General features: G+C 40.7%; 1 protein-coding gene across 1 annotated transcript; it reads left to right on the plus strand.

The window, feature by feature from the left end:
- The first annotated feature begins 11,607 nt into the window (after positions 1 to 11,607).
- On the plus strand, positions 11,608 to 13,035 carry LOC135708562 (uncharacterized). Its single transcript, XM_065230663.1, has 2 exons — positions 11,608 to 11,672; positions 12,766 to 13,035. Exons 1-2 carry the CDS (start codon positions 11,661 to 11,663, stop codon positions 13,033 to 13,035), a joined length of 282 nt encoding a protein of 93 aa, XP_065086735.1. The 5' UTR covers positions 11,608 to 11,660.
- The last annotated feature ends 12,397 nt before the right edge of the window (positions 13,036 to 25,432 follow it).

Here is a 25,432-nt window from a genome sequence, read left to right on the forward strand (position 1 = left end):
TCCATATCCTTGGTTCTTATTTAGTAAATTTGTTAGCCTTTTTTTGTAAATTTCTAAACTCTCTAAACTACGTCAAGTTTCCAAGGGTTTCTAATATGTCATACAATTGTTATGTCCTCCTTTGTCAGTTGATGTGCATCAGTATATACATGTTCAGTCACATTGGATTTAAAATGGTGATGAATACCTTTTTTCGTGTCCTTAGTAGCTTTTGTCACTTCTACTAAATGTTCTTTAAATCTTGTGTCTAAAGATCTTTTTGTCTGTTCTATGTATATTTTGTCACACTGGAAACAGAATATTTTTTAAAATCTTGCTTATCCTAAATCATTAACTGGGTCTTTTTTTTTTTGGTTTGTTTTTTTTCCGTCGATCTTGTTTTCCGTGCTGAGCACCAATGCTACCGACGTGCCAGGAAGGCAACTCCCACACCTGGACCCTACCTATCGACCCATCAACTCATGAACCGGGGACCAACGGCTTTACTTCCCATCTGAAGGAAGGCGTGATCAGAGATGTTATGCCTCAGAACATCCCGGCGGCGATTAACTGGGTCTTTAGTGTTTGCTAATCTTGCATTTATTTGGTTGTTACTGTTGGTGAAAACAATGTCAATTGGCAATTTCTAGATCCCCTTTCTGATGAAATTTATTCATCAAATTGATATACTCACGGATGATGAGAAAGATCCATCATCCAGGCAAAATTCCATTTAACATTCTCGGCTAAATTCCAAGAAGGAAATGGTCTCTCATATTGTGGTAACCACTTCCGATTCAAATACTCTTCGCACGGAACTTTTGAACTTCGTTAAATTCAAGTGCTCACTTCAAATTGGCCGTCAGGGAGAATGTCGTGTATTGGCTGAAAATAGCGTACTGAGGAGCAACACACATTTTTCACTTAAGACTACAAAACTGAACGTCTATTCAAGGTTGAAAGGTCTGTCTAGTGTTGAATTCCGGGACCAGATCAAATATGAACTAAAAAAAACCTTGGAATTGAGTCATATCAAGTAATTAAAATGGAATGAAATTAAATTCCAGCCTGGTGATTCGCGGAACAGGATTTCTAATGATTTTAATGTAGTTCACTTCAAGTCAATTGAACTTAACAACCTTAAGATCTTGGAAAAGCTAGCCTCATGCTCCAGGTCCTAGTGAAGTGGGAAAACTTCAGGAAGACTGGTGGAAGTTTCCGAAACCTCACCCAGTGCCGTAAGTGCCAGTGATAGGGTCACGGGACCAAACCTTGCTTCAGGGATGTCAAATGCATGGATTGTGGTGAATCCTCTCACGTCAAAGACGACTGTCCTATGTAGAACGATCTCAAGAAACTTAAATGTACGAATTGTTGTAAAAATCATAAATACATGTTTTGAGAATGCTAAGGTGCTTGTACTAAGCACCAGTATGGAAGCGCTTCACGTTCCCGACTAGGGGAAATGGCTCTAATGTTGGCCTATGGATCTAAGATAGGGTCCATCGCTAAAAATCTGCTATTTATCAATTTTATCAAGATGAACGCGTCATTGGAACGGTACTAATGTATATTTTTGGTCGCTATTGAAAATTTAGTCGATTGCTGAATTTATGTATGGGCCCAAATTAGGAACATTTTGGCCGACATTACATCCATTTCCCCTATAGCAGTTATATTTATAATTATTCTGTAGGATGGAATTTCGTTCTATTCAGAAGTGGAACCAATTCAATATATTGGAGACCAACAATCGAAAAAGCACTTTCAACTGTTATTACGAAAACTTCGTAAGGAAATGTGAGGAGCATTCCTTAAGGATAAAAGCAGTAGTAGTAGTTATAGTAGTTATTATGGATAGAATCCTAAGGTTGTTCTAACCCAGAGAATTCAAGGGGGATGCAAAGAGAATTTCAGTAAAACTCTGAAAATTCCTTTGACTATATGTTTTTAGTATTACTTCTACGTGAAGTCAACGATTTACATAGTTGAAGATGCTAATTTCAAATAACAGACTGTAGTGGTAATTTTTATACGATAGATGGAGTAGATGAAAGCATAGAGTTGATAGTTCCGTTAGAGTACGGCAGTGTGAAGATTGTATATAGATATTAGAATAGCGAACTAGGACAACTTTTAAGGAAGGTACAAATCGGTTTTTTTCATCTCGTGGTAGGGGTAAACAATAGTTGCAATTTCCAAACCTACGACTGGATGCCTTCCTTCAAATAACAATTGAAGTGCGGTAAAAATCGGTGGAACTGTTTCAAACACACAGTTGGTACTTGAACGGGTCGGTTTTCATCTCTTTTTGCCAGTGGTGGCGGGGGGGGACACCCCTCACCATCCCTCTCCAAAGGGGGAGTTTGGTAAAGAGAGAGGAAAAAAACCGATTTGTACCTTCCTTAAAAGTTGTCCTAGTTCGCTATTCTAATATCTATATACAATCTTCACACTGCCGTACTCTAACGGAACTATCAACTCTATGCTTTCATCTACTCCATCTATCGTATAAAAATTACCACTACAGTCTGTTATTTGAAATTAGCATCTTCAACTATCTGAAAATTAGCTTGTGACCAATATCTCCCATGTGACCATGGAGTCTGTAACAATCGCCAAGGCAGAGGACACCATCACGAAACATGTAAAACCTTGCCTTAACTGACAAATAGGGTTACGGTATGTAATGTGGGTCTAGTCCTTTCATTCGGCCTATCACGCAAATAAATAATTAATTAAGGAATATTACACAAAAAATAAGGAAAATATTGATCACTGATGGTTCATAAATGTGTACCACACACAAATCAATTTATATCACAACATTTCAATACATTTTCAGCTCTCGTAAGTAATAAAACTGGTTGAGAATATCACTCTGTTCGGAGTTTTTAGCCGCCATGACTTATAAGGTTAAGATGGGAAGGTTGACTGACGATCATCAAATGGCCTGATTATGGCATTTATTGAATGGAATTACCTGATAATACACACTAGACGTAAAACTTACAGTTGCTGTTTGAATATTTTATGTTTCTTTTAATTGTTTAACAACGTTTTCACAAGTAAATCATGGACCCAACTTTAGGGACACATTTCTTTTCTATGTTCCTAACTATGGCCCATGAAATTCATTTGACAGCATATAGCAATAAGAGTAACGTCAACAATGTGGTTTGCATTTGGATGATAAGGAACGAACAGGAAGGAAGATTTTTTCTGCCAAACCTGTATAATGAACATCACAATGTTTTGATTTCGCTATTCTGCGGTCGAAAGACGATAAGCGAAATTTTTAATTTTTAATTTTTAATTTGAGTGATTTAATGTAGTTTTCGTAAAATTTTCTCTGTGAAATGTTTTGAGGAATGAAGAGCATTAAGTTAACAGTGATAGTGATAAAAAAATATACATCAGAAAACGTTACCAAGAGCGTTTTTTTGAGGATCAAACAAGATAGGACGAAGTTGCATCCATAAATAGACCCAATTTGGGGACAATAGACCCATATTACATACATTTCCCTGGTGAGTTATTGTCTCAAAAAAAGTAAGTTTTTCAACTTTTCGTGGTTTCTGGTAGCAAACGACATAATAAGCATATCTAAGCATACCATTTAGCAGTAGAATATCGTTTGCAGGTAAATTAATTGATGAGTTATGATTAAAAACGTAATCGATGGCTGCATATTAGACCGAGGTTAGGGACGTATACCCTACATTGTGCTTCGGCACAGTTTATGAAATTGAATTTTCTTTAACATTGCACTAACCTTTTTCAATTCTGTAGAACGATTCATTTGATTATCTTCTATCAATAGAATTGAATCAATTATGCAAGATGCAATCTTTTCCATTCAATCAACGCTTAATCTCAATGTAAACGAACATATACATATTATCTTTCGAGGCAGAGAAATCTCCCGCATAAGAAAATCACTTAACTCGTACCGGTCCATGTTCAAGCTTTTTTACCTGATTGACAACTTCGAGCACAAGCCGTATTTATCATCCCAACGCAGCAAAGCAGAAGCGATCTCATCCCATAAGATTCATCTGTTGATGTCTCCACTTAGGAAAACTTCCATTCTACTTCATCCATCACACACCTCCTTCAAGCAAAGGAAGAAAAAGCAATTGGCTCACATTTGCTTTCATTCCCAACAACAGGTTGCCCTCCACCGATATAATGTAAGCGTACAACAGCCGTATACAGCTTTGCTTTACATACTACTCTCTGATATGTGGTGGACCTGCCCCAAGGGTCATTCAGACGCGTTGGTTCATTACATGCATTAGCTTTTTTGCACGTGTTCTTCCCAGTGCGCCAACCGTTCGTCGTCATCGTCGTTGGCAGAAAAGAGCAGCAGGCCAGGATTACCTTCCACTTACCTATCCACTTGCGGGATAGCGGGATGTTTTTTGAGATTTGGGAGTTAAAACTTAAACCTTGCCCATGAAAATTAGACATTATTGTGTATTATTCTAAAATAAAGTAAGTATCTGAGAAACAACCAAATTTACTCAGATTTTCATCATATTTTTAATTTTTTTTTAAGTAAGAACGCAATTTTTTTGGCGGCACAGTCTACGTCTAGTATCTTAATTTATCTCCTGTAGGGGGATAAACACTTGTGTTTTGGCATGATTGACCACCCGAGGATGCAACTCCGTTATTGCCAGATCAGCTGTAATTACACAGAGAACCAATAGACGTTGCTTGGGACTAGCAATCATCCTCAATTTGTAAATATTGGTATCTAAACCTAGGTAATACCAGCGCCGCCCACGTCCGAATGCTGATCAAGAAAGGAATGGGTAGGAAAATATTAGCATAATACTCACTTTAATGAAAGCCGAGAACACCTCTGGGATGTTGGATAAAAGGGTTGGGATTGCAGCAGGATTCGTCTTGGTAAACGATAAACAGAATTGATGTTCTAACGATTCAATATCGCGAAGGAGTTTGAGTTTGAACCCACGGTCTTCTGCTCAGTAAGCAAAGTCGGTCGCCACTAGGCCACCGAGCTCCTTATATCACATAAAAATTACGATCAAGTTACCGTTCAACTTGTTGTTACTAGGTTTTGATCCCGGTGGCGGCCTCACCGACGACGACGACAACAACTGCTCTTGAGAAGGATTTGATAATTTAATAATGTGAATGAGATTGTGATTTAACCCATGATTTTCTGCTCAGTAAGCAAAGTCGGTCGCTACAAGGCCAGCGAGCTCCTCATTTCACAAAACAATTACGACCAAACTCCTGTTCAACTTGATGTTACTAAGTTTCGATCCCGGCGGCGACCTCACCGACGACGATAACAACTACTCCTGAGACTCCTTTCCTATCAACACGTCTTTCCTAAAACTCGAATATATTTTCTTTTAAGTACTCACACAGTACACTTACGTCTCTTTTGACATTCTCAGTTAGACTGCTTTCAGGAATAATGCTGGGGAGTAAACATTGAGTTCAATTTAAACAAGGATAGTGACACCCTCATAATCAAGTCGACCAAAAGCATATGTTGTTTATGTGTTGCCCATTTAATCTCTAGACAGCCGACTATCGAAAGAGTATATTCATATTATTTAGTGTTAAGTTGCGTTTTGATGAGATGTGATGGATAGCTCCCATCACACAGTGGGACGAAATCAAAAATAGTGGGACATGGCTATTTGCGACGAAACTATTGAATGTACACGCAAACCAAAAATCTATTGCAATGAATGTTAGTTCCGTTTCCCATCATCCTCTGTTCATGAACATCGCAACGAATGTTAGAAAATGATCATGCAGGCGATGTAATGGTTTTTTGTCTTTTTTATTTCGTGTTCTATCTACGCTTTCGACTATACCAGTAAGCTTGTAGAACGACGCACACACTTGCCTCGAATCTCTCCAACAGAAAAAGCAAGAGTGCGAGAAAATGAGCGCTTCGTGTTTGCTTTTAGGCATTTCATATTCAGAAACATGGAGAGAGCAGTGGAGAAAGCACAGGTCTGATATTCGCAACGTTCGTGGTTCAAGTTTAGGCGGCAATCTGTTTCCTATTTTTTTCGACATAACTAATTTACCTCACTAATACACTCTACATTTTCGGTCTCCAATTTTCTTGCATTGGACCGCAGCTAGGTATATCGCATCCTCGGTTCATGCGGTCTCCAGTAACATCCTCTGATGATGAATCCCACATAATTGTAAGCGAATCTTACATCCTCCGGTTGGGTGTACCAGCTGAAACATGGATACAGCTGAGTGGCGTAGTCTGGGCAATGTTGCCAGTCCGACAATAGCAAAGTGAAGAGGTGCGACGCGAACACGGGCGTGGTAACCATAGTACGGTGATAGAGAAAATGCTTCACCAAACCTGAGCGTCTGTTCACCATGGAGGTGCGGCTCAAAACGGCGTCTGTTCTCCATGTTAGGAGCGGCTGATCACCATCCTAGTGCCAGCGTGGGACTCTAAACAGAGCTGTGCACGATGGTCCCACGACGAGACAGAGGGTTGGGGCAGGCCCAACAAGCCACCCTGAAAAAAAAACAAAGTTGCAAATACTGAAGAAAGAAATACGGATCGGAACAATCGGCACAGACCTACGCGACGAAATAAGGACTACGATTGGAAACTCGGTACATGGAACTGCAAATCGCTCGGCTTCCCAGGCTGCGATAGGTTAATCTATGACTATTGGAGGCGAACCAGCCCAAGGCTGAAAGCCTCCCTAATAAAATTAAATAATAATAATAATAATAATAATCTATGACGAACTTCAACCACGCAACTTCGAAGTCGTAGCACTGCAGGAACTATGCTGGACGGAACAAAAGGTATGGAAAAGCGGGCATCGAGAGCTGTGGCATCATCAACAAGCTAGGAACCGGCTTTGTAGTGCTGGGTAAAATGCGCCAACGTGTGATTGGTTGGCAGCCGATCAACGCGAGGATGTGCAAGTTGAGGATTAAGGGCCGTTTCTTCAACTACAGCATCATCAACGTGCACTGCCCACACGAAGGGAGACCCGACGACGCGAAAGAAGCGTTCTATGCGCAGCTGGAGCAGGTGTACGACGGCTGTTCGCAACGGGACGTCAAAATCGTCATCGGCGACATGAACGCTCAGGTAGGACGGGAGGCAATGTATAGACCGGCAATCGGGCCAAATAGCCTGCATGCCGTATCGAACGACAACGGCCAACGATGCGTGAACTTTGCAGCCTTTCGGGGTATGTTAGTTTGAAGTACATACCTTTTTTCCCCGCAAGGATATCCACAAAGCCTCCTGAGATCACCTGACCAACACGCAGATAACCAAATCGATCACGTTCTAATCGATGGGAAATTCTTCTCCGACATTATCAACGTCCGCACGTACTGCAGTGCGAAGATAGATTCGGACCACTACCTAGTTGCAGTATGCATACGCTCAAAACTCTCGACGGTGCATAACACCCGTCGAAGTCGAACGCCGCGACCCAACATTGAGCAACTACGGGACGCCGGAGTTGCCCAGGACTACGCGCAGCAGCTGGAAGTTGCACTACCCACGGAAGAGCAGCTTGGCGCAGCTTCTCTTGAAGACAGATGGAGGGATATCCGTTCCGCCATAGGTAGTACTGCTGCAGCGGCACTAGGTACTGCAATCCCGGCCGAAGAAATGACTGGTTTGACGGCGAATGCAAACTGTTAGTAGAGGAGAAGAATGCAGCACGGGCGAGAATGCTGCAACACTGCACGAGATTGAATGTGGAGCGATACAGACAAGCGTGGAACAGACAAAACTCGGTTTTCCGAAGGAGGAAGCGTCAGTAGGAAGACCGAGATCGCGAGGCGATGGAAAATCTGTACCGCGTAAACGACACACGAAAGTTCTATGAGAAGCTAAATAGTTCGCGCAAAGGCTACGTGCCGCAAGCCGCACATGTAAGGACTTGGACGGTAACCTTCTCACGAACGAGTGTGAGGTGATGGAGAGGTGGAAGCAGTACTATGACGAGCACATCAACGGTGAAGCAGCAAAAAACGAAGGTGGCACGGCATCAGACCTTGGAGCACGCGCAGAAGACGACAGGCTACCGGCCCCTGATCTTCAAGAAGTTGAGGAGGAGATCGGTCGGCTGAAGAACAACAAAGCAACTGGTGTAGATCAACTACCAAGTGAGCTATTAAAATACGGTGGTGAAGCACTGGCTAGAGCGCTGCACTGGGTAATTTCCAAGATTTGGGAGGAGGAGATATTACCGGAGGAGTGGATGGAAGGTGTCGTTTCCCAATCTACAAAAAGGGCGACAAGTTGGATTGCTGCAACTACCGCGCGATTACACTGCTGAGCGCCGCCTACAAGGTACTCTCCTAAATTCTATGCCTCCGCCTGTCACCATTTGCAAGAGAGTTCGTGGGGCAATACCAGGCGGGATTCAAGGGTGCCCACGGACCAAATTTTCACGATTCGGTGGGTTCTGCGAATACAACGTGCCCACACATCATTTGTTAATCGATTTCAAATCCGCATACGACACAATCGATCGAGATCAGCTATGGCAGATTATGCACGAGTACGGATTTCCGGATAAACTGACGCGATTGGTCAAGGCGACGATGGATCGAGTGATGTGCGTTGTTCGAGTATCGGGGACACTCTCGAGTCTCTTTGAATCTCGAAGGGGGTTACGGCAGGGTGATGGACTTTCTTGTCTGCTGTTCAACATCGCGTTAGAAGGTGTGATCAGAAGAGCTGGGATAGACACGAGTGGTACGATCTTCAGGAAGTCCATTCAGCTCCTTGGCTTCGCCGATGACATTGACATTTGTTACCGGCGGGTAACATTTTGTTTTCCATCATTAGATGTGGGGAGTAGGGTAAATAAAATTGTTAGTGTAGCTAACGGTCGATTTGAAGTGGGGGCGATCAACGCCCGACGGTGTGGATCGCGTGTGCCGTCTGATAGCAGTAGGTAGCTGATAGTGCTCTACGCTACCTACGATCGTGGGCGAGAGGATCGCAAACGACTGGCCGAAGCAGAACGGAGGAGAGAGATCCCGACTGAGCGACGAGTCAGTAAGTGACGAGCCTCTGCCGAGGACGAATGAAATTTGGCGAAAAACCAGACGTTTTCGGGATCAAAACCCCCGTTTCGACCCACGCGGTTTGTGAAGTGTCCGGTATCAGTACGGCCGTCTAATCATCTCCGGGTCCGGGTTATTGGACCGAAAGTGATTCAGCAACTGTGCTTGTCGGGTCGTCACCGAAGCGCCTAGCAAGAATTGGCCTCTCGTTGCCGTGAAAGCGCGGGCTGTTAGTTCCAGGGGCAATTCGACCAGTGTGGCCGCGTCGGCCTCTGCTGGTTCCGGGCGACCCCACAACCAAGGTCACATCGCCGTAGCCAGGCTTCCCGGCGGTTCAAGAACACGCCCTGCTGGTCCGCTATCCACCAGGCTATCATCACTCGTGGTACAGCGTCGGCGGTCGACGACGCCGAATAGTGAACAAGCGCAGTTGAGCGCTGGGTCCATAGCTGCTACCATCGTCGCATCCATCACTGCCACCAACGCTGCAAGAATCGCTTCCCTTCCTGGCGACCGCCCGATCACCGTCTAGAGCAGCACTACCGCCCGTCATCCCGCCCGAGCTGCCAACCTCGGTATTCTTCAGCCACGTTGGGCCGAGATCTAACCATCACCCGATTTCTGCACCGCCCCCACTACCATCACTGGCCGAATAAAGCGTAAGGTAACCAAATTCGCATTTTTCTAGGTCCCCTCACATCCGAAAGGTCTCCCTCGCCCAAACGCCCTGAGACCCGGAACCTTTGTGGCTTTGTGTGCCCACCCTGGAAGCTACCGTCGGCTCTAGACCAGTAGCTTGGGGTCTTGGCTGTTCTCCTTCTGGGACACAGCGGTTCCGGGGCCGAAAAGTGGTCTTATACATTATGGCACGGAAATTTGAGATGATGGCGGAAGCGTACATCAGACTGAAGGCTGAAGCTAGACGGATTGGACTTGCCATCAACGCATCAAAGACAAAATACATGAAAGGAAGAGGTTCTAGCATAAGACCAGAAGGTCCCGAAGAAACGAGCTCAACTTTTTGGCTCAGCTCTGGTACTATCTTCGGTCCCAAGCTAATCGATTCACCCCTCGAAACATAGGAAAAACCAATAACCCCTCATTTTATCTGTCAAACTTGCAAAACAAACATTGCGTAGTACTAGAATTTCGACTAGAATGGGATACGTTAATCGTTTGCTTGGGACCAATAGGCTAGTCAAGTAGTGAGCCAATTTAAAATCGTTATTTTCGTATTGATTGTTGGTTCTAGGGAAGACAATGTTAGCCTCCCACCCCGAGTTCAGATTGACGGTGACGAAATCGAGGTGATCGATGAGTTCATGTATTTGGGGTCACTAGTGACCGCCAAAAATGATACCAGCAGAGAAATTAAAAGACGCATTATGGCAGGAAATCGTGCCTACTTTGGACTCCGGAGAGCGCTCCGGTCGAATAAAATTCGCCACCGCACGAAGTTGACTGTCTACAAGACGCTGATTAGACCGGTGGTCCTATACGGCCACGAGACCTGGACTATGCTCGTGGAGGACCAAAGCGCCCTTGGTGTTTTCGAACGGAAGGTGTTGCGTACGAATTGCACCAGCTGCTGGGAGAACCATCCATCGTCCACATTGCAAAAATTGGGCGACTACGGTGGGCTGGGCACGTCGTAAGACCCAGTGAAAATGGTTCTCGAAAGCGACCCAACAGGAACAAGAAGAGGAGGCGCGCAGCGGGCAAGGTGGATCGACCAAGTAGAAGGTGACCTGCGGAACCTTAGCAGACTACGAGGCTGGCCAACTGTGGCCATGGATCGAGTAGAGTGGAGACGACTTATTCGGACAGCAGAGGACAACAAGGCCTTAGCCTGATTGGTAAGGTAAGTATCTTACGAATCCATTATTTTATGCGAAATGAACGGAAGTAACCCTGGCAAATTCCCATTCTGAACCATTGGGCGCTCGTGGTTCGTAGAGGGATTTTTCAATAAAACGTTATGATGAAATTTTGAAATTACGATTCAGAATATGTTCTAACAAAAGCCGGGAACAACACGATTCTCTCCCACCGTGCAGTAATTAATCACGCAGCTCTGCACGATGCCGGTCGTCGCAGCTCTGTGATTACATGTGTGAGAACCCATCCATCCCTGTCGTGCCGTGTGCTCTCCCCATTCCATGACACAACATGGCAATGAAATATGATTCTGCTACCATATTAGCCGGCGCTCTGCATTACCTCCTAGGACTGCATCCGCCAATAGAGATTTCCAAGAATGATAATAGAGTTAGAGTTTGTCTTCCAGAATTGAGCAGTTGAGCAACATTCTCTACGCTATCGTTTTAATGTGATCATCAAAGAAGCAATTTTCCACCGTCTGCAAGCAATCTGACAGCCGCACGCAGATGTACAAGGTATGCCGATAATAGACCCTCCGAGGGCCGTCCTGATCCAGTTTGAGGAATCTCGGTACGGGTTCTGGAGAAATTAGAACTTAGAACATCGCTCGGTGCGTGCAAGTATAAAAGCTTTGATTCTCCCAGCGGGTCGCAGTAATAGTTCAGAAGCATTCAACCTGTATTGAAGTATATATCTATCGCGATTGTTTGTGACAGTTTGTGGAAACAATGTTGAAATATGTAAGTATCCAAGCGTTGTATCCCGTGTCATAGGTACACAAGGTCAATGATAGTGGAACGCGTGCCTGTCGTCGGTCGGTTGGCCGATGAGGTGGAATAAAAGGATGCGAACATACATCCTCTACATAAGGTTTCCGTTAGAGCAATGTCACCAGTATGCGGTTATATGCAGGCAGATTGGAACGTGGTTTGCACACTCCTGCGTGTCTTGTGTCCATCAAGGATCTATTTTTGAAACTGATGAGAGTGACATCGATCCGATAGGTACATCGATGCAGTTTATTGGACTTCAGGATGACCAACCAGCTTTTGGCTCAACTGCTCTCATGAAAAACAAATATCTTCCAGGTTGTTTGAAGTAACTTTTAAACTGACAAGAAAGTTTAGTCAAATTGTGAGATGTTTAAAAACATAGAAGATTTTTTAACTTATTTTAGGAGATTTTTAGCCATGGTCTAGTTCATCTACGAAACTTCGAAGAAGCTCAAGCTTAAGAAACATAAGATCTCACTTTTACTAATCATGTTTGTATTACTTTAGGCGTGAAGTTAACGATTTACATAGTTGGTGATGCTTAACGTCTAATATCAGACATAAAGTGGTCATTTTATACGATCGATGAGGAGATGAAAGTATAGAGTTGATAGTTCCGTTAGAGTACGGCAGTTCGAAAATTGTATATAGAGAGTAGAAAACGAGCATCTCCTTTATCAAACTTCCCTGTTGAGGCAACTATCAACTCTATACGTTCAACTCATCATCTATCTATAAAAATGACCACTTTAAATATGATATTTGACGTTAAGCATCATCAACTATATAAGTTCTCAATTAAAGTTACTCGTAAATTCTAAAATAATACTAATTAGACGACAAGCCTAACTTCCAATGTGAACGTAATAGTAGAAAGCAGCAGCACATTATCATAAACACCTACGAGAAATTCATTTCTGTAATACAATGTCATAATTATACATGAAACCTCGCCTCGCACAGTCAAATTATCCAACTCCAGATAAGATTTCCCACGGCCCAACGTCCGCCCTCTTCCGGTTTACTAATTTCAATCGACATTTTTCCCCACCGTTTTCAGCTGATCCTCACCAGCCTGCTAGCGTACGTCTCAGCCACACCGGTCGCGACGTTCCTGGCACCGGCCAGCGCTATCGCGTACTCCCCCGCCGCCGCCACCGCCAATTATGTAGCAGCAGCACCAGTAGCAGCCCCCGTTCAATTTGCCTATCCAACCTACGCGGCGGAATTTTCCTCCCAATCCGCGGGCATCAGCAGGATAACGGAATACGAGGCAACCCCGCTGGTACCGGTCGTAGCGCCGGCAGGATACTATGCTGCATACTATTGATAAAAAAAACCTGTTCAATAAAGAGGGGGTTGAACTGTGGGATTGACCTGGTAATGAACGAATGAATGTAAAACTCAGGACGAAGAAGTAGGTTTGTGTACGATAAAAATGCAATTTGAAGACGATGAATAAAGTAATGAAAAATAGTTGACATTATTTTCATTTCAACAGCGGATCAACGGTGGGCTTTCGAAATCGGTTGAACAACGTCTCATGTCCATATTTTCGTCTGCGCTTAAGTAGCTTTTCATTTATGCTCCAAGCTGACCTATACATCATTTATTTTGATCTTTCGCAGCGAGCCACGTGATGTGATTGAGTAATTTTGTCGCCCTACGTCACTTGAACTTTTCTCGAACTGACTTCTAGCACCAGTGATGGATCGCTTTTTTGGGACTTTTTCATTACTTTTTAATATAAAATGCTAACGTTAAATCCAATTGAATGTAGAATGTAGAGCGCTCTCAAGTGTACCTTCTGCATATTTTGAATTTTGATAGAGAGATTATTAGCACTAAACTATCTATTTCAAGATGGGTTTACTGAACATTCAGAAGGATTTAACGTAAGCATTCTACATTAAATAGTAACGAGAAAATCCCAAAAGAGCGATCCATCCCTGTCTAGCACTAAAGTGGAATAGTGAGGTGTGAAAGTTACAGCTTGGAGCAAATAAATCTCGGCACTGGTCCTGTTACCGACTGACGAGGGAAAGCCTTGTAAAATATGGCACCCCTTCGGGTTGAAAAATACCCCCACGAAAATCACCTCCATTGGTTATTGGAAAATTTGCATTCAAAGAGCATCACGTGAAATTAACAGCTCACGTGGTGTTCCAAAGTGGTGCAATGTGATTGCTGGTGAAACGCTTTGCGCCATTTCACTCGGCCGGAGTTGAAAATTGTAGAAAGAACCATTTCATTTCATTTTGAATGGGAAACTTTTGCTGGCTGACGTTTGCCTTCCCGTACCTACAGGTGTGATAACAATAACTGTCGACGTAAATTCGCACGTTGCCGGATGGACGCAGGTGTTAATTGTTAATTGAACTGTGGATGCGATGTAGAATACGAACAGAAATCGGAAAGATGTATTTTAAGGAAAATGTCAAAGAACTTTTCCCAATTGTATGGGGGGGCATTATTTTCTAATTAATTTTCAAATTGAACAATCTGCAAGAACCAAGAAACGAGTCAGCTCTTGCTCACGGATGCTTTTCGAGTTAATTTTGAGTAACTCTGAGAAACTTGTGTTGCACAATCTTCATAACTCGCAGCAAGTTGAGCTTTCAGTTCAATCCTTAACTGACAGTGCAGTGACTGTAATTTTGAACGGATAATTATTTTCACCTAATAGCAACATAATTGTGATTCATTAGTCGCTCCAGAAGCTCCGTTCCGTACTGAACCATAATGATTGGTTAACGATATATCAGCAGATCAATTGACGAAAGGTCTTGTTTTAAATGCTGCTCAGTTATTTCTAAATTATTGATAATTTCTGATGAAAAATAGCAGAAAGTGCAGCTGCAAGTATTAAACATTGGACATTCAAAAAGGCGGGTTAAAGCAGCATTGAAAATCATCGCAAATCACCTTCTTTTCTTAGGTTTACTTATAAGATATTATTAAAATGGCTCTAAAGTGGATGTCAACTTAGAAATCACTTAACAATTGTTTGCAAAATTTAATGTTTACAATGCAGCTCGGATCTCAGGTTCTTCTAGCACTTCCTGGGAATGAATGACAGTGGTAGAAATTGTTACCTGTAGCTTTCTCAGCCATCTCCAAGGGGAGCTAGAGGAACAGTAAATTGAAAATACATATAGGAATGTATTACTTCTCCAGTAATGAGATGAATTGAAATAAACATTTCATATTGTTTTGATCAACGAAAATGTATTCAATAACGATGCTCATTTCTGCAAACGTGCATGGATCTTGTTTTATTTAAAAAGAATTTTATTCAGAATATCATTCTCATTTTCGATCAATATCCCATTCCACACACACAAAATGTAGGGGCAGTTTTTGATTAGGGGTGAATATCGGGTGCAATAATTCTAATCTGGAGTGGTAATATGTGCGTGGCGGCTCTATTATAATCAACATATTGAATAGAAAACCTGCCAAATTAGCGCCTCTATGTATGGGGATTTTTTAATGATCGTGGTGTGAAGGGCCGTTCCGTTGATAAACAGAAATATGTTCCAACCTGTAAATGAATTACTGGCCATTATGAAGAGCTTTGAGTGTGTTAGTTTATTTCCTTTAAATTCCGTTATAATTGCTTATCTTTTGACAGATACGTATATTTCCCAACACACCAAAGCTCTTCATAAAGGGATTCCGTTAAGAGGTTCGACAAATTTAAAAGATTACTGTGCATTAATTTATAAGATATGAAAGATATAAAACCCAATGAAAACTTCGGTCGATGACACTTGATTAAATTTTTTTTCAAAGTTTTGATTTGTTATCAATGGTAAGGTTACTTTGATCAGGTTTGAGCAACTATGAGTTACTCAAATTCACTCTCTGTAGAAATATTTACCCTTTGTAGAAATATTTACTCTGAGTACAGCTGTCTTGCCTCTTGGAAAGAATGAACAGTGCGAGTAACTTAACCTTCCTAGTGTATTGAGGACATTTTGGGCCTGGAAACACTTTCGTAATGTTAAAACGATTCATGCAGGTATGTAAATTTACATCGAGCTCATTTGTAGCTCAATTCCATCTAATTTCAGTACTTTTTCTGCCTGACTTCCATTTTTTTCCTTTATTGGCCATTAAAATGAACGATATTTTCAGCTTGGTTGCAGTGTCCTCTTTGATGTGATGTTAATTTTATTATTATAATATATTTTATTATTTTTACTTTATAATGTGAAGGTTCATTGGTAATGTGTCATTAAACTAGAAGTTGTTTTATAGTTACTTTAACACTCTAGGGTTATTCGTGACTTGCCCCGAAATGAGATTTTAGAAATCATAACATTGACGTGAGAGGTCGTCCCCAAACTAAAAGTTAAAGTCACCCACAGATCACAGAGTGTCACTCATACTCAGTTGCAACCTCTTCTTATAACTTAGAAGTAAAACATGTGCACTAGACTGATGCAATTTTTCACTCCACGATGCTCAAACGGTTCCAAATTGGATCCTGATTAGCCTCCCAAAGTTTGAACTAATTTATTAAGAAATTGACGTGGCACAAACCTTATAAAGTTTATATGGAGATCACTATGGGAAAACAATTTTTTGTTCATATCTATCTCAAAGTTCACCCACGGTGTGTTTTAAAGAGAACTTAATTTAAAAAAAAATCGACATGCCTGATATTTTGGCTCATGCAATAGAGGCCTTTCCCTATCATTTGCGGATCTCATTGAAAATAATCGGTTGGGGGGTCTAGAGCAACTTTTTTTTAAAGTTTATTTTCCTTAAGATCATTAGCTTTAGAATGCAGTTTGCAGTATCTACACATCTACCGACTTAAATTAGACAAGTATGGGGCTAGGAAAGCGAGGGCTAGTCAGGGAAGATAAAGAAGTATCGAGAGGAGACTAGGGGTGGTGTCGATAGGTTGACTGTTCCTCCTGAAATATTACATTAAGGCTGTCCACGATACAATTACGATCAGCTGACTTTTTTGTTTACCAAGAACTTTTGACCGATCACAGTAGAACCACAGACAAACAGACGTAACTCTTTGAAAAAGCTTTTCTTTAAAACATAGTATCTCAAAACATAGGACCTCAGTAACGACATCTCTCGGGCTTCTCGCGGAAAACAAGCTTGCTCGCTAGCTCGCAAACAATATTGCATAAAAGTTCTATAGAATGTATAGAAACGTCAAAATGATCCGATGCCAGCGCTGCGGCGAGTACTTCGCGGAACTGATAATATTCAAATCCACCGTTAAATGCGTGAACGAAGATACACAATGAAGTGTTACGTCTGTTTGTCTGTGGTAGAACCAACAATCAATACGAAACTAACGATTTTAAATTGGCTCACCACTTTAGTAGCCTATTGGTCCCAAGCAAACGATTAACGTACCCTATTCTAGTTGAAATTCTATTACTACACTATTTTTGTTTTGATTCGCTATGAAAGTTTGACAGATAACATCAGGGGTGTGTGGATTCATGCAGAACATGCAGGGGTGAGTGAAATAGCTTGGGACTGCTTGGGACCGTTGTTCTGGTACTGAGTGAGCCAAAAATAATAATGATTTTCTTCGGGACCCAGTGGTCTTAGAGTTACCTCTATGGTAGAACCATGGACCCCAAGGTCAGGACCAATAGCGTGGAAGGAATTTATCGAAAAATCATGGTTCTCGGTAATAGAATGGAAGTGCACGCAGTAGTAACAACAATCAATAGGAAACTAACGATTTTAAATTGGCTCACCACTTTAGTAGCCTATTGGTCCCAAGCAAACGATTAACGTACCCTATTCTACTTGAAATTCTATTACTACACTATGTTTGTTTTGATTCGCTATGAAAGTTTGACAGATAACATCAGGGGTGTGTGGATTCATGCAGAACATGCAGGGGTGAGTGAAATAGCTTGGGACTGCTTGGGACCGTTGTTCTGGTACTGAGTGAGCCAAAAATAATAATGATTTTCTTCGGGACCCAGTGGTCTTAGAGTTACCTCTATGGTAGTAAGTTTTTTAGATTTGTGGGTAGTTATATTTTTGAGTGCATGGGGGAATGCTGTCAACAATGCTGTCGGTTTGTTTACCAACAATAGCTGACGTTTTGTTTTAACCTAACTTTTTTCCTAACCTGAACTTCAGAGCTAGGATTAATGTCATCCCCATAAAAAATCCTCCCGGTTTTCCCCACGATTAAGTCGGTTCGCGTCGGTATGATCGGCCGATTTCGTTTCCGACTAATCGGCCGATTGTTGCACTGACGCTTATGGGAGTTTAACAGGGACGTCGGCCGACTAATCGGTACATTAAATTGATCGACCAAAAGCGACATAGTAGGGTGATTCGTCGGTCGATTAAAATATAGGAAACAAATTGACGAAACCCGACGAAATCGGCTTATGGGAAAGAAGTACATAGGTCGACTAAAACCAACTAAATCGGCTGAGCAATAGGTTGTGAAAATAGTGTTCTCCATTATGGATTGCGGATATAAAATAAGCGGAAAACAATAAAAATAGATAAATATAAATTAATGTTTTATTAAATTTAAGTAAACCAAAAACCTTACTCTGTTCTCAATGGTGAATACGGGGGGACTCTTCAGAGCTAGAACCACTACCGAAACTAGCCTCCTGTGCTGTAACGGTGATCTGCACCAGACGAAAACCGATTTAGTTGGTTGATCAATAGAGCGATGAAAACAACAACAGACGAAACTTGACTTAGGCTCTGAACCATTTGGTGGATTATTTTAACTTTTGGTTAAAATTTGACAGATGGAAAGTTATCGATTGACCCTGCTATCCGAGCTTGGTTACTTCTGACAGACAAGAAGTTAAATTTTGACAACTTTGGCTGAGTTCTTCTCGAAAACCGGTCGATCGACAGCACAGGGATTTTCGAACATAGAAAATAACTTTCGAAATGTCACTTTTAACCACGAGTTAAATTTAACTCGGCAAATGGTTCACAGCCTTAGTCGGTTGATTAATACAGTGACGAAAACTGTTGATGAGTGACTGCCGGTATAATCGGATCGAGTTGATTTCATCGGCACCCGACTTCGTCGGTCGACTGTGAAATTTTCCATCTGTCAAACTTTTTATGGGGATTGTTGATGTTGAGCAAAATGGTCAACTAAGAGGTCTTATGGTCTCATCAAACTTTATTGAATGTTCTTGGAATTGGTCAACCAGTTCCGGAAAAATGGCCGGAACAAGTACCGGTGAATATCGTCCATCATACTTGATACAACGTAAACGTGTCAAACCCATAATACGACACATTAAATTACTCCAGAATACTGGCCACACCCGGAAATGTTCCGATCACCCCCGGGAAATTGGCCAAAATGACGTAAACTAAAACTCTTCATGCGACAAATCAAGTCACATCGGAATTCAATGATAATGTAGGTAGCCTTATGACCACATTTGTCATATCCAGATTCCGCTGGGAAAGTGGACATCCCGAACATGATCAGGCTTATACCGGAGAAATGGCAAGAATCTAACTTGAGGTAAAACCCATCATGCGGCACATCAAATCCCACGTGAATTAAAAAATATGGTCATTGGCAGCCTTAGTGAGGCACCTTGAGACAATCATTCAATCAATAATATGAAGCAGATTTCAAAATTTAGTATGGCAGGGTATAAGACCGAATTAAAAATGAATTTATTTTGCGGAAAAACTATTTTAATCGAAATTTCTTTACTGCTATGAGTGAAGAATAATCAAATGTACATGATAAGCACATTTTTTTTCAAAATTTCGCTGGAAATGCCTTTATTAAATAGATTTTGATTTTTTCCGCGAAATAAATTTTTAAATTGCTCACACCTCAATCTGACTGCCACGGCAGCGGGCACCGCGCTTTTATTTTGCTGGCGCTTTTGCTGGTAGTTGTGCTGTCTGTGTCACTTTTGACACCTGTTCTGGTACAAATTGCTGTCTTTTGCTCTAGTACCGGGTGCAACAGGTACACTAAAAAAAACAGCTAGGGGAACCAAAAAAAAATCGCGTGAAGGAGGTCCTTACCCTTTGGGTCCATGGTAGAACCATAGAGGTAACTCTAAGACTAGTAGGTCCCGAAGAAACGAGCTCAACGTTTTGGCTCAGCTCTGGTACTATCTTCGGTCCCAAGCTAATTGATTCACCCCTCGAAACATAGGAAAATCCACGAACCCCTCATTTTATCTGTCAAACTTTCATAGCAAATCAAAACAAACATAATGTAGTACCAGAATGTCGACTAGAATGGTGTACGTTAATCGATTTGCTTGGGACCAATAGGCTAGTCAAGTAGTGAGCCAATTTTAAATCGTTAGTTTCCAACCGGTGGTAGAACTGGCAGTTTATTCTCATATGAATTTCTGCTTTGCTTATGTTACCATTCAGCACCATTAACACCAGATCACTCACACACTCTAGATTTCTAGCTGTCAGTTCCACTGAGAAACGTCTCTTGGATCTTGGATCACCTCATTGTTATTTTCTTTTATTTTCACTAAAGTTATTCATAGTGTGCAAGATGGCAACAGGTTTGCATTGTTTCAATTCAACGTGTTTGTTTTTGTTTATAATTTTGACAAGTTCATTCGGGATCGCCTTGTCAAATCTAGTCCGCATTTTAGATACACATGTAGTTGGTTATCAAAGTGCTGAAATGAAACCAAGAAATCACGTGGAAAATCAAGATATAGTTTGTGTTTTTTGCCTCAAGAAGACTAATTTTCAAAAATTAAACGATAAATCGATTTGCCTAATTGAACAACGTTATCTATCGGACATCGACGCAAAAAGTTGGTACTATCCGAACAAAAATTGTAATCGTTGTTCCTTTTCTCTAAGCGATCGAAATCAGCTCATAGAAGTGCATCAGTATAAACACAACGTGTAACATTGCCAACGTGTAACATTGCCTTCAGCGAAGGAGGTCTCCAAAAAGATGCGTACTTCAAAGTTCTGTACACACTTAATCACGGCTTCCCTGTTCGGTAATTTTTTTACAGTTTTCGAACTGTAAATCACAAAAATTACCGAATATACAGTTATTCTCAATAAAACAACTGACGATCAGTAGCTCTTGCGACAAACTACTGAATACGGTAAGAGTAAGTACTGAGCTCATCGTAAAATAACAGCTTTGCGGATAATGACTAAAACTCAGTAAAATAGAGTACCGAGTTTTTTGTATTCGTTATGTTTTACTGGAGCAGTCATCAAACGAAATTCCAACATTGCTGATGCTGACAGTAAAGCAAATTTCTTATGTCATCCTCCTCGATTCAACCTCACACTTGACGTCGGATATCTTCTCGTGAAAACAAGAAACCATTGTGAAAATCAGTGAAACATCTGGAAGTCAACACAGGATTGCATAAACTACCCCGAAATTTATCAGTTTCTCCACTCCTGCATTGACTTTCAGATGTTAAAGTTAGTTTGAAGAAAGAAATTTCACTAAAATTTCCTGTTATAGAGCTTCAGACTTAGGCATCCAATCCGGCACATCGAAAGAGCCACCATCCGGCTAAACCACCGGTAAACTCTGACCGCTCAACCTGGACTAGTTAAAACATCATTACTGCTAATCTGACACTAAACTCCGTCCCCAAATACAAATCGCTATAAATTCGAAATGTTTTAATCGAATGAACTTAAACAAATAATGAAATAAGAACATTGTTGATGAATTTACTGACTTATTCATTAAAAAAATAAAATAAAAATGCTGAAAAAATCAGCAAAAAACTACGTAAACAAATAAATTACTGAATAAGACAGCAATACTAGCAACAATCAATACGAAACTAACGATTTTAAATTGGATCACTACTTGACTAGCATATTGGTCCTAAGCAAACGATTAACGTACCCTATTCTAGTCGAAATTCTAGTGCTACGCACTGTTTGTTTTGATCGCTATGAAAGATTGACAGATAAAATGAGGGGTTATTGGTTTTTCCTATGTTTCGAGGGGTGAATCGATTAGCTTGGGACCGAAGAGAGTACCAGAGCTGAGCCAAAAAGTTGAGCACGTTATATCGAGACCTTCTAGTCTTAGAGTTACCTCTATGCTAGTACTGACTAACACGGTAATTTTTGACAGTTCAGAGATTCTGCGATTTACGGAGTTTTCAGCATAAGCAAAAACTGCTGGGTTGATTACTGAAAACTCAGCTGTTTAAAAACCCAGTAAAATTTTACCGACTTCGATGTATGTGTAAATTACACTTATACAGTTTTTTATTAGATCAAACTTCAGGGAATGCAGTGAACGTTTATAAAGCTTTTAATAAGTAAATTAATCAGATCAGAACAAACAGCGCAATAAAGAAATAAAGGACCATCTATCGATCTCAATGGGTTTTTTTTAGAACGTAATTCTACGCCCCGTTTTATTCAGCCTTGTACCAACAATCAATACAAAACTAACGATTTCAAATTGGCTCACTACTTGACTAGCCTATTGGTCCCAAGCAAATCGATTAACGGACCCCATTCTAGTATAAATTTCAGTACTACACTATGTTTGTTTTGATTCGCTATGAAAGTTTGACAGATAAAATGAGGGGTTAGTGGATTTTCCTAAGTTTCGAGGGGTGAATCGATTAGCTTGGGACCGAAGATAGTACCAGAGCTGAGCCAAAAAGTTGAGCTCGTTTCTTCGGGACCTTCTGATCTTAGAGTTACCTCTATGCTTGTACCATAGAGGTAACTTTCATAGCAAATCCAAACAAACATTGTGTAGTACTAGAACTTTGACTAGAATGGGGTACGTTAATCGATTTGCTTGGGATCAATAGGCTAGTCAAGTAGTGAACCAATTTAAAATCGTTAGTTTCGTATTGATTGTTGATTGTGCACTGTTATCTCGACTTTTATACAGTATTTATTCAATAGGGTAGAGCACTACCATAGAGGTAACTCTAAGACCACTGGGTCCCGAAGAAAATCATTATTATTTTTGGCTCACTCAGTACCAGAACAACGGTCCCAAGCAGTCCCAAGCTATTTCACTCACCCCTGCATGTTCTGCATGAATCCACACACCCCTGATGTTATCTGTCAAACTTTCATAGCGAATCAAAACAAACATAGTGTAGTAATAGAATTTCAACTAGAATAGGGTACGTTAATCGTTTGCTTGGGACCAATAGGCTACTAAAGTGGTGAGCCAATTTAAAATCGTTAGTTTCGTATTGATTGTTGGCACTACTTCGTCGTAATCGCCCATTTCCGTTCTATCGATCAGAAAAGATCAATAATATCAATGATTTCACCATGCATAAATCAATAATAGGTTTGTTCTGATGCGTAAGTTCATTAGCTACAACATAAATCCAGTTAAAGCGCATTATATGAATATTTACGCTCATTGTTCTCAAAACAAAAGAAACGCTCCTAGCGAATCCTCTTTTTCTACGTTTATCCGTAGGACGAAAAAATATCTAATGGCGTTTCAATGCGTTAGGACGAAATTCAAACTCGTAGAACGAATTTAGAATCAAGAAGCAGTGTTAGATTTTAAACAATATCTCAAAAAATGTGTGACTCTTTATCAAATCCAACGGTACGTATGGAAAGGTGAATGAATTTAGAAGCCATCTTTGAAAGAAATATTCCATTTTTTGTTTAAACTCGTTCAGAAAATAGAGGTAAAGTGCGGGTTGTGCTTAGTAGGATGGAAATTAGATCAAAAACCCTATATGCTTATTTATGACTCTGAAATAATTGCTGGGCAGTGATCAATTTGCCCCCAGTGTGGGGTACGCCGCAATGTTCGCACTTTACAACTCTGTAGTCTGAACAAGGCATTATACTCGGCATATATGAAATTTCTTGAATTGCGCCGAAATGTATACCTATTCATATACAATTACACATAGGTAGAAATTTGTTTCGTTATTCGTTTGCTACCCAAATCGAAAAGCCTTTCCTGTTGTCGCGAACTCAAACAAGGCCGAATATGAATTAGGTAGCCATCTTGCCGCAGTGCTTTCTGTATGTGTTGTATTTCGAAACCTGAAAAGCAATTGATGCTGCGGAATTAAGCAAACCTTTAAACAGCTTATTCAAATTTATTATCATCAAAGGTAAGCCTCAAATAGTGTTTTGATTTACCGAACATACATCAAATTTACATTTCAGACCCAACCTATTGCAGAATGGCTGGACCATTCCCATACGAGGCCCTACTACTAGCCACAGCTTTGTCCGGCGACGGGCCAGCGGAAACCGAGCAACCTCCGTAGGGTTGCCGGTTCCGCTGGCTTTCGGAAATGTGATGACTACTTTCAGTGTAGAACTTTGCAGTGGCACACTGTAGATTAAGAAATGTAATTAATTAGATTTAGATTATCGATGCAACAATTGAAATAAAATTATTGTATGAAATTCAGAACTGCTTGAATCCACATTACATCACACTCCCTTAAAGTAGAAGCAGGAATCGTGAAAACTGGTTTTCTCTGACGACCAGAATAGATTTACAATACACAATGATTGGTTATCTTACTTGGTGAACGAGTTTGGTATACCTAATAGCAATGTTTTTAATCATTCGGGTTGGAAACAGTGCGAAACTGAACTTTTAGTCAGTACAAACCTCAACCTGAAGAAGGTTTTAAAATCTAATGTTTGTCAGAAAACCATACAGACCCAATCTTGACACCCAATCCAGGTTGGAACTGAATCAAAAACAAATTCGCTATAAGATAATCGAATGAATTAATCATGTATGGATTTGATTGTGTATGCTCATTTAGAAATTATTATTTACCGACGGCGATAATTTCATTCAACAGCTGAACTTTCCGTTTCACATTTAAATTATCAAAATTTTCTTGTCATTGCGGTGGAGTTTTCTTTTTGTTTGGGAGCTTTCAAACTAATAAAATGAATTCTCGCGTCACTTTTATAGACCAATCTACATTGATCACTTCTCTTCATCGACTCTCTCTCTCTAGTTTGAAAGTCGTCTCCAAAAACATGTTCATTTGTTCTTATGCTCCAATACGCTTAATAATATTTTTTTTTTACATGCTGTGTAGACAAATTAGCCCAAAATATGATTGCAGCCAAGTTATTATCGAAAGAGATCGTCGATGAAGAGAATCGAACAATGTAGATTGGTAAATGTCCCTAATTTGGGCCCTTACATAGATTCAGCAAGCGACAGAATTTTCAATAGCGACCAAAAATATCCATTAGTACCGTATCAATCTTAGATCCATAGGCCAACATTAGAGACATTTCCCCTATATTTCAAAAGTGACGCAAGAATTGCCTAAATTTGACCGAAGATCGCTAAAAAATACTATCGAAGTCGTTAATAATCACCCGTATTCTTGTTTTCGTTCGAACCGTATTTTCCATACAAAACAAAAAGTTTTTTGTATGGAAAATACGGTTCGAACGAAAACAAGAATATGTGTGAAAAATAAGGAAATCAGTTTCTATCATTCAACATAGGGGGTGGGTAGTTAATATTCGTGTCCATAGCTACGAAAGCTAGCTTTCATGTTGTCTTCTTTAAATTCAAATATTGAACTTTAAAACAAAATTAAATTTTTATTTCACCTTACATTATTTTACAAATAACTAAGTCGTTATAGGAAACTGTCCCAGTAGTGATAAATTTGACACCCCTATTCCCTGCTTCGATTAATATGGATCTTTCACATATTTTGTTTGTGAAATCCGTAAAAACTCAAATCCTTCGG

Source organism: Ochlerotatus camptorhynchus, unplaced genomic scaffold (genome assembly GCF_037179485.1).
Source record: "Ochlerotatus camptorhynchus isolate MF236.1 unplaced genomic scaffold, CSIRO-AGI_Acam_v1.1 ptg000330l, whole genome shotgun sequence".
NCBI lineage: Eukaryota > Metazoa > Arthropoda > Insecta > Diptera > Culicidae > Ochlerotatus > Ochlerotatus camptorhynchus.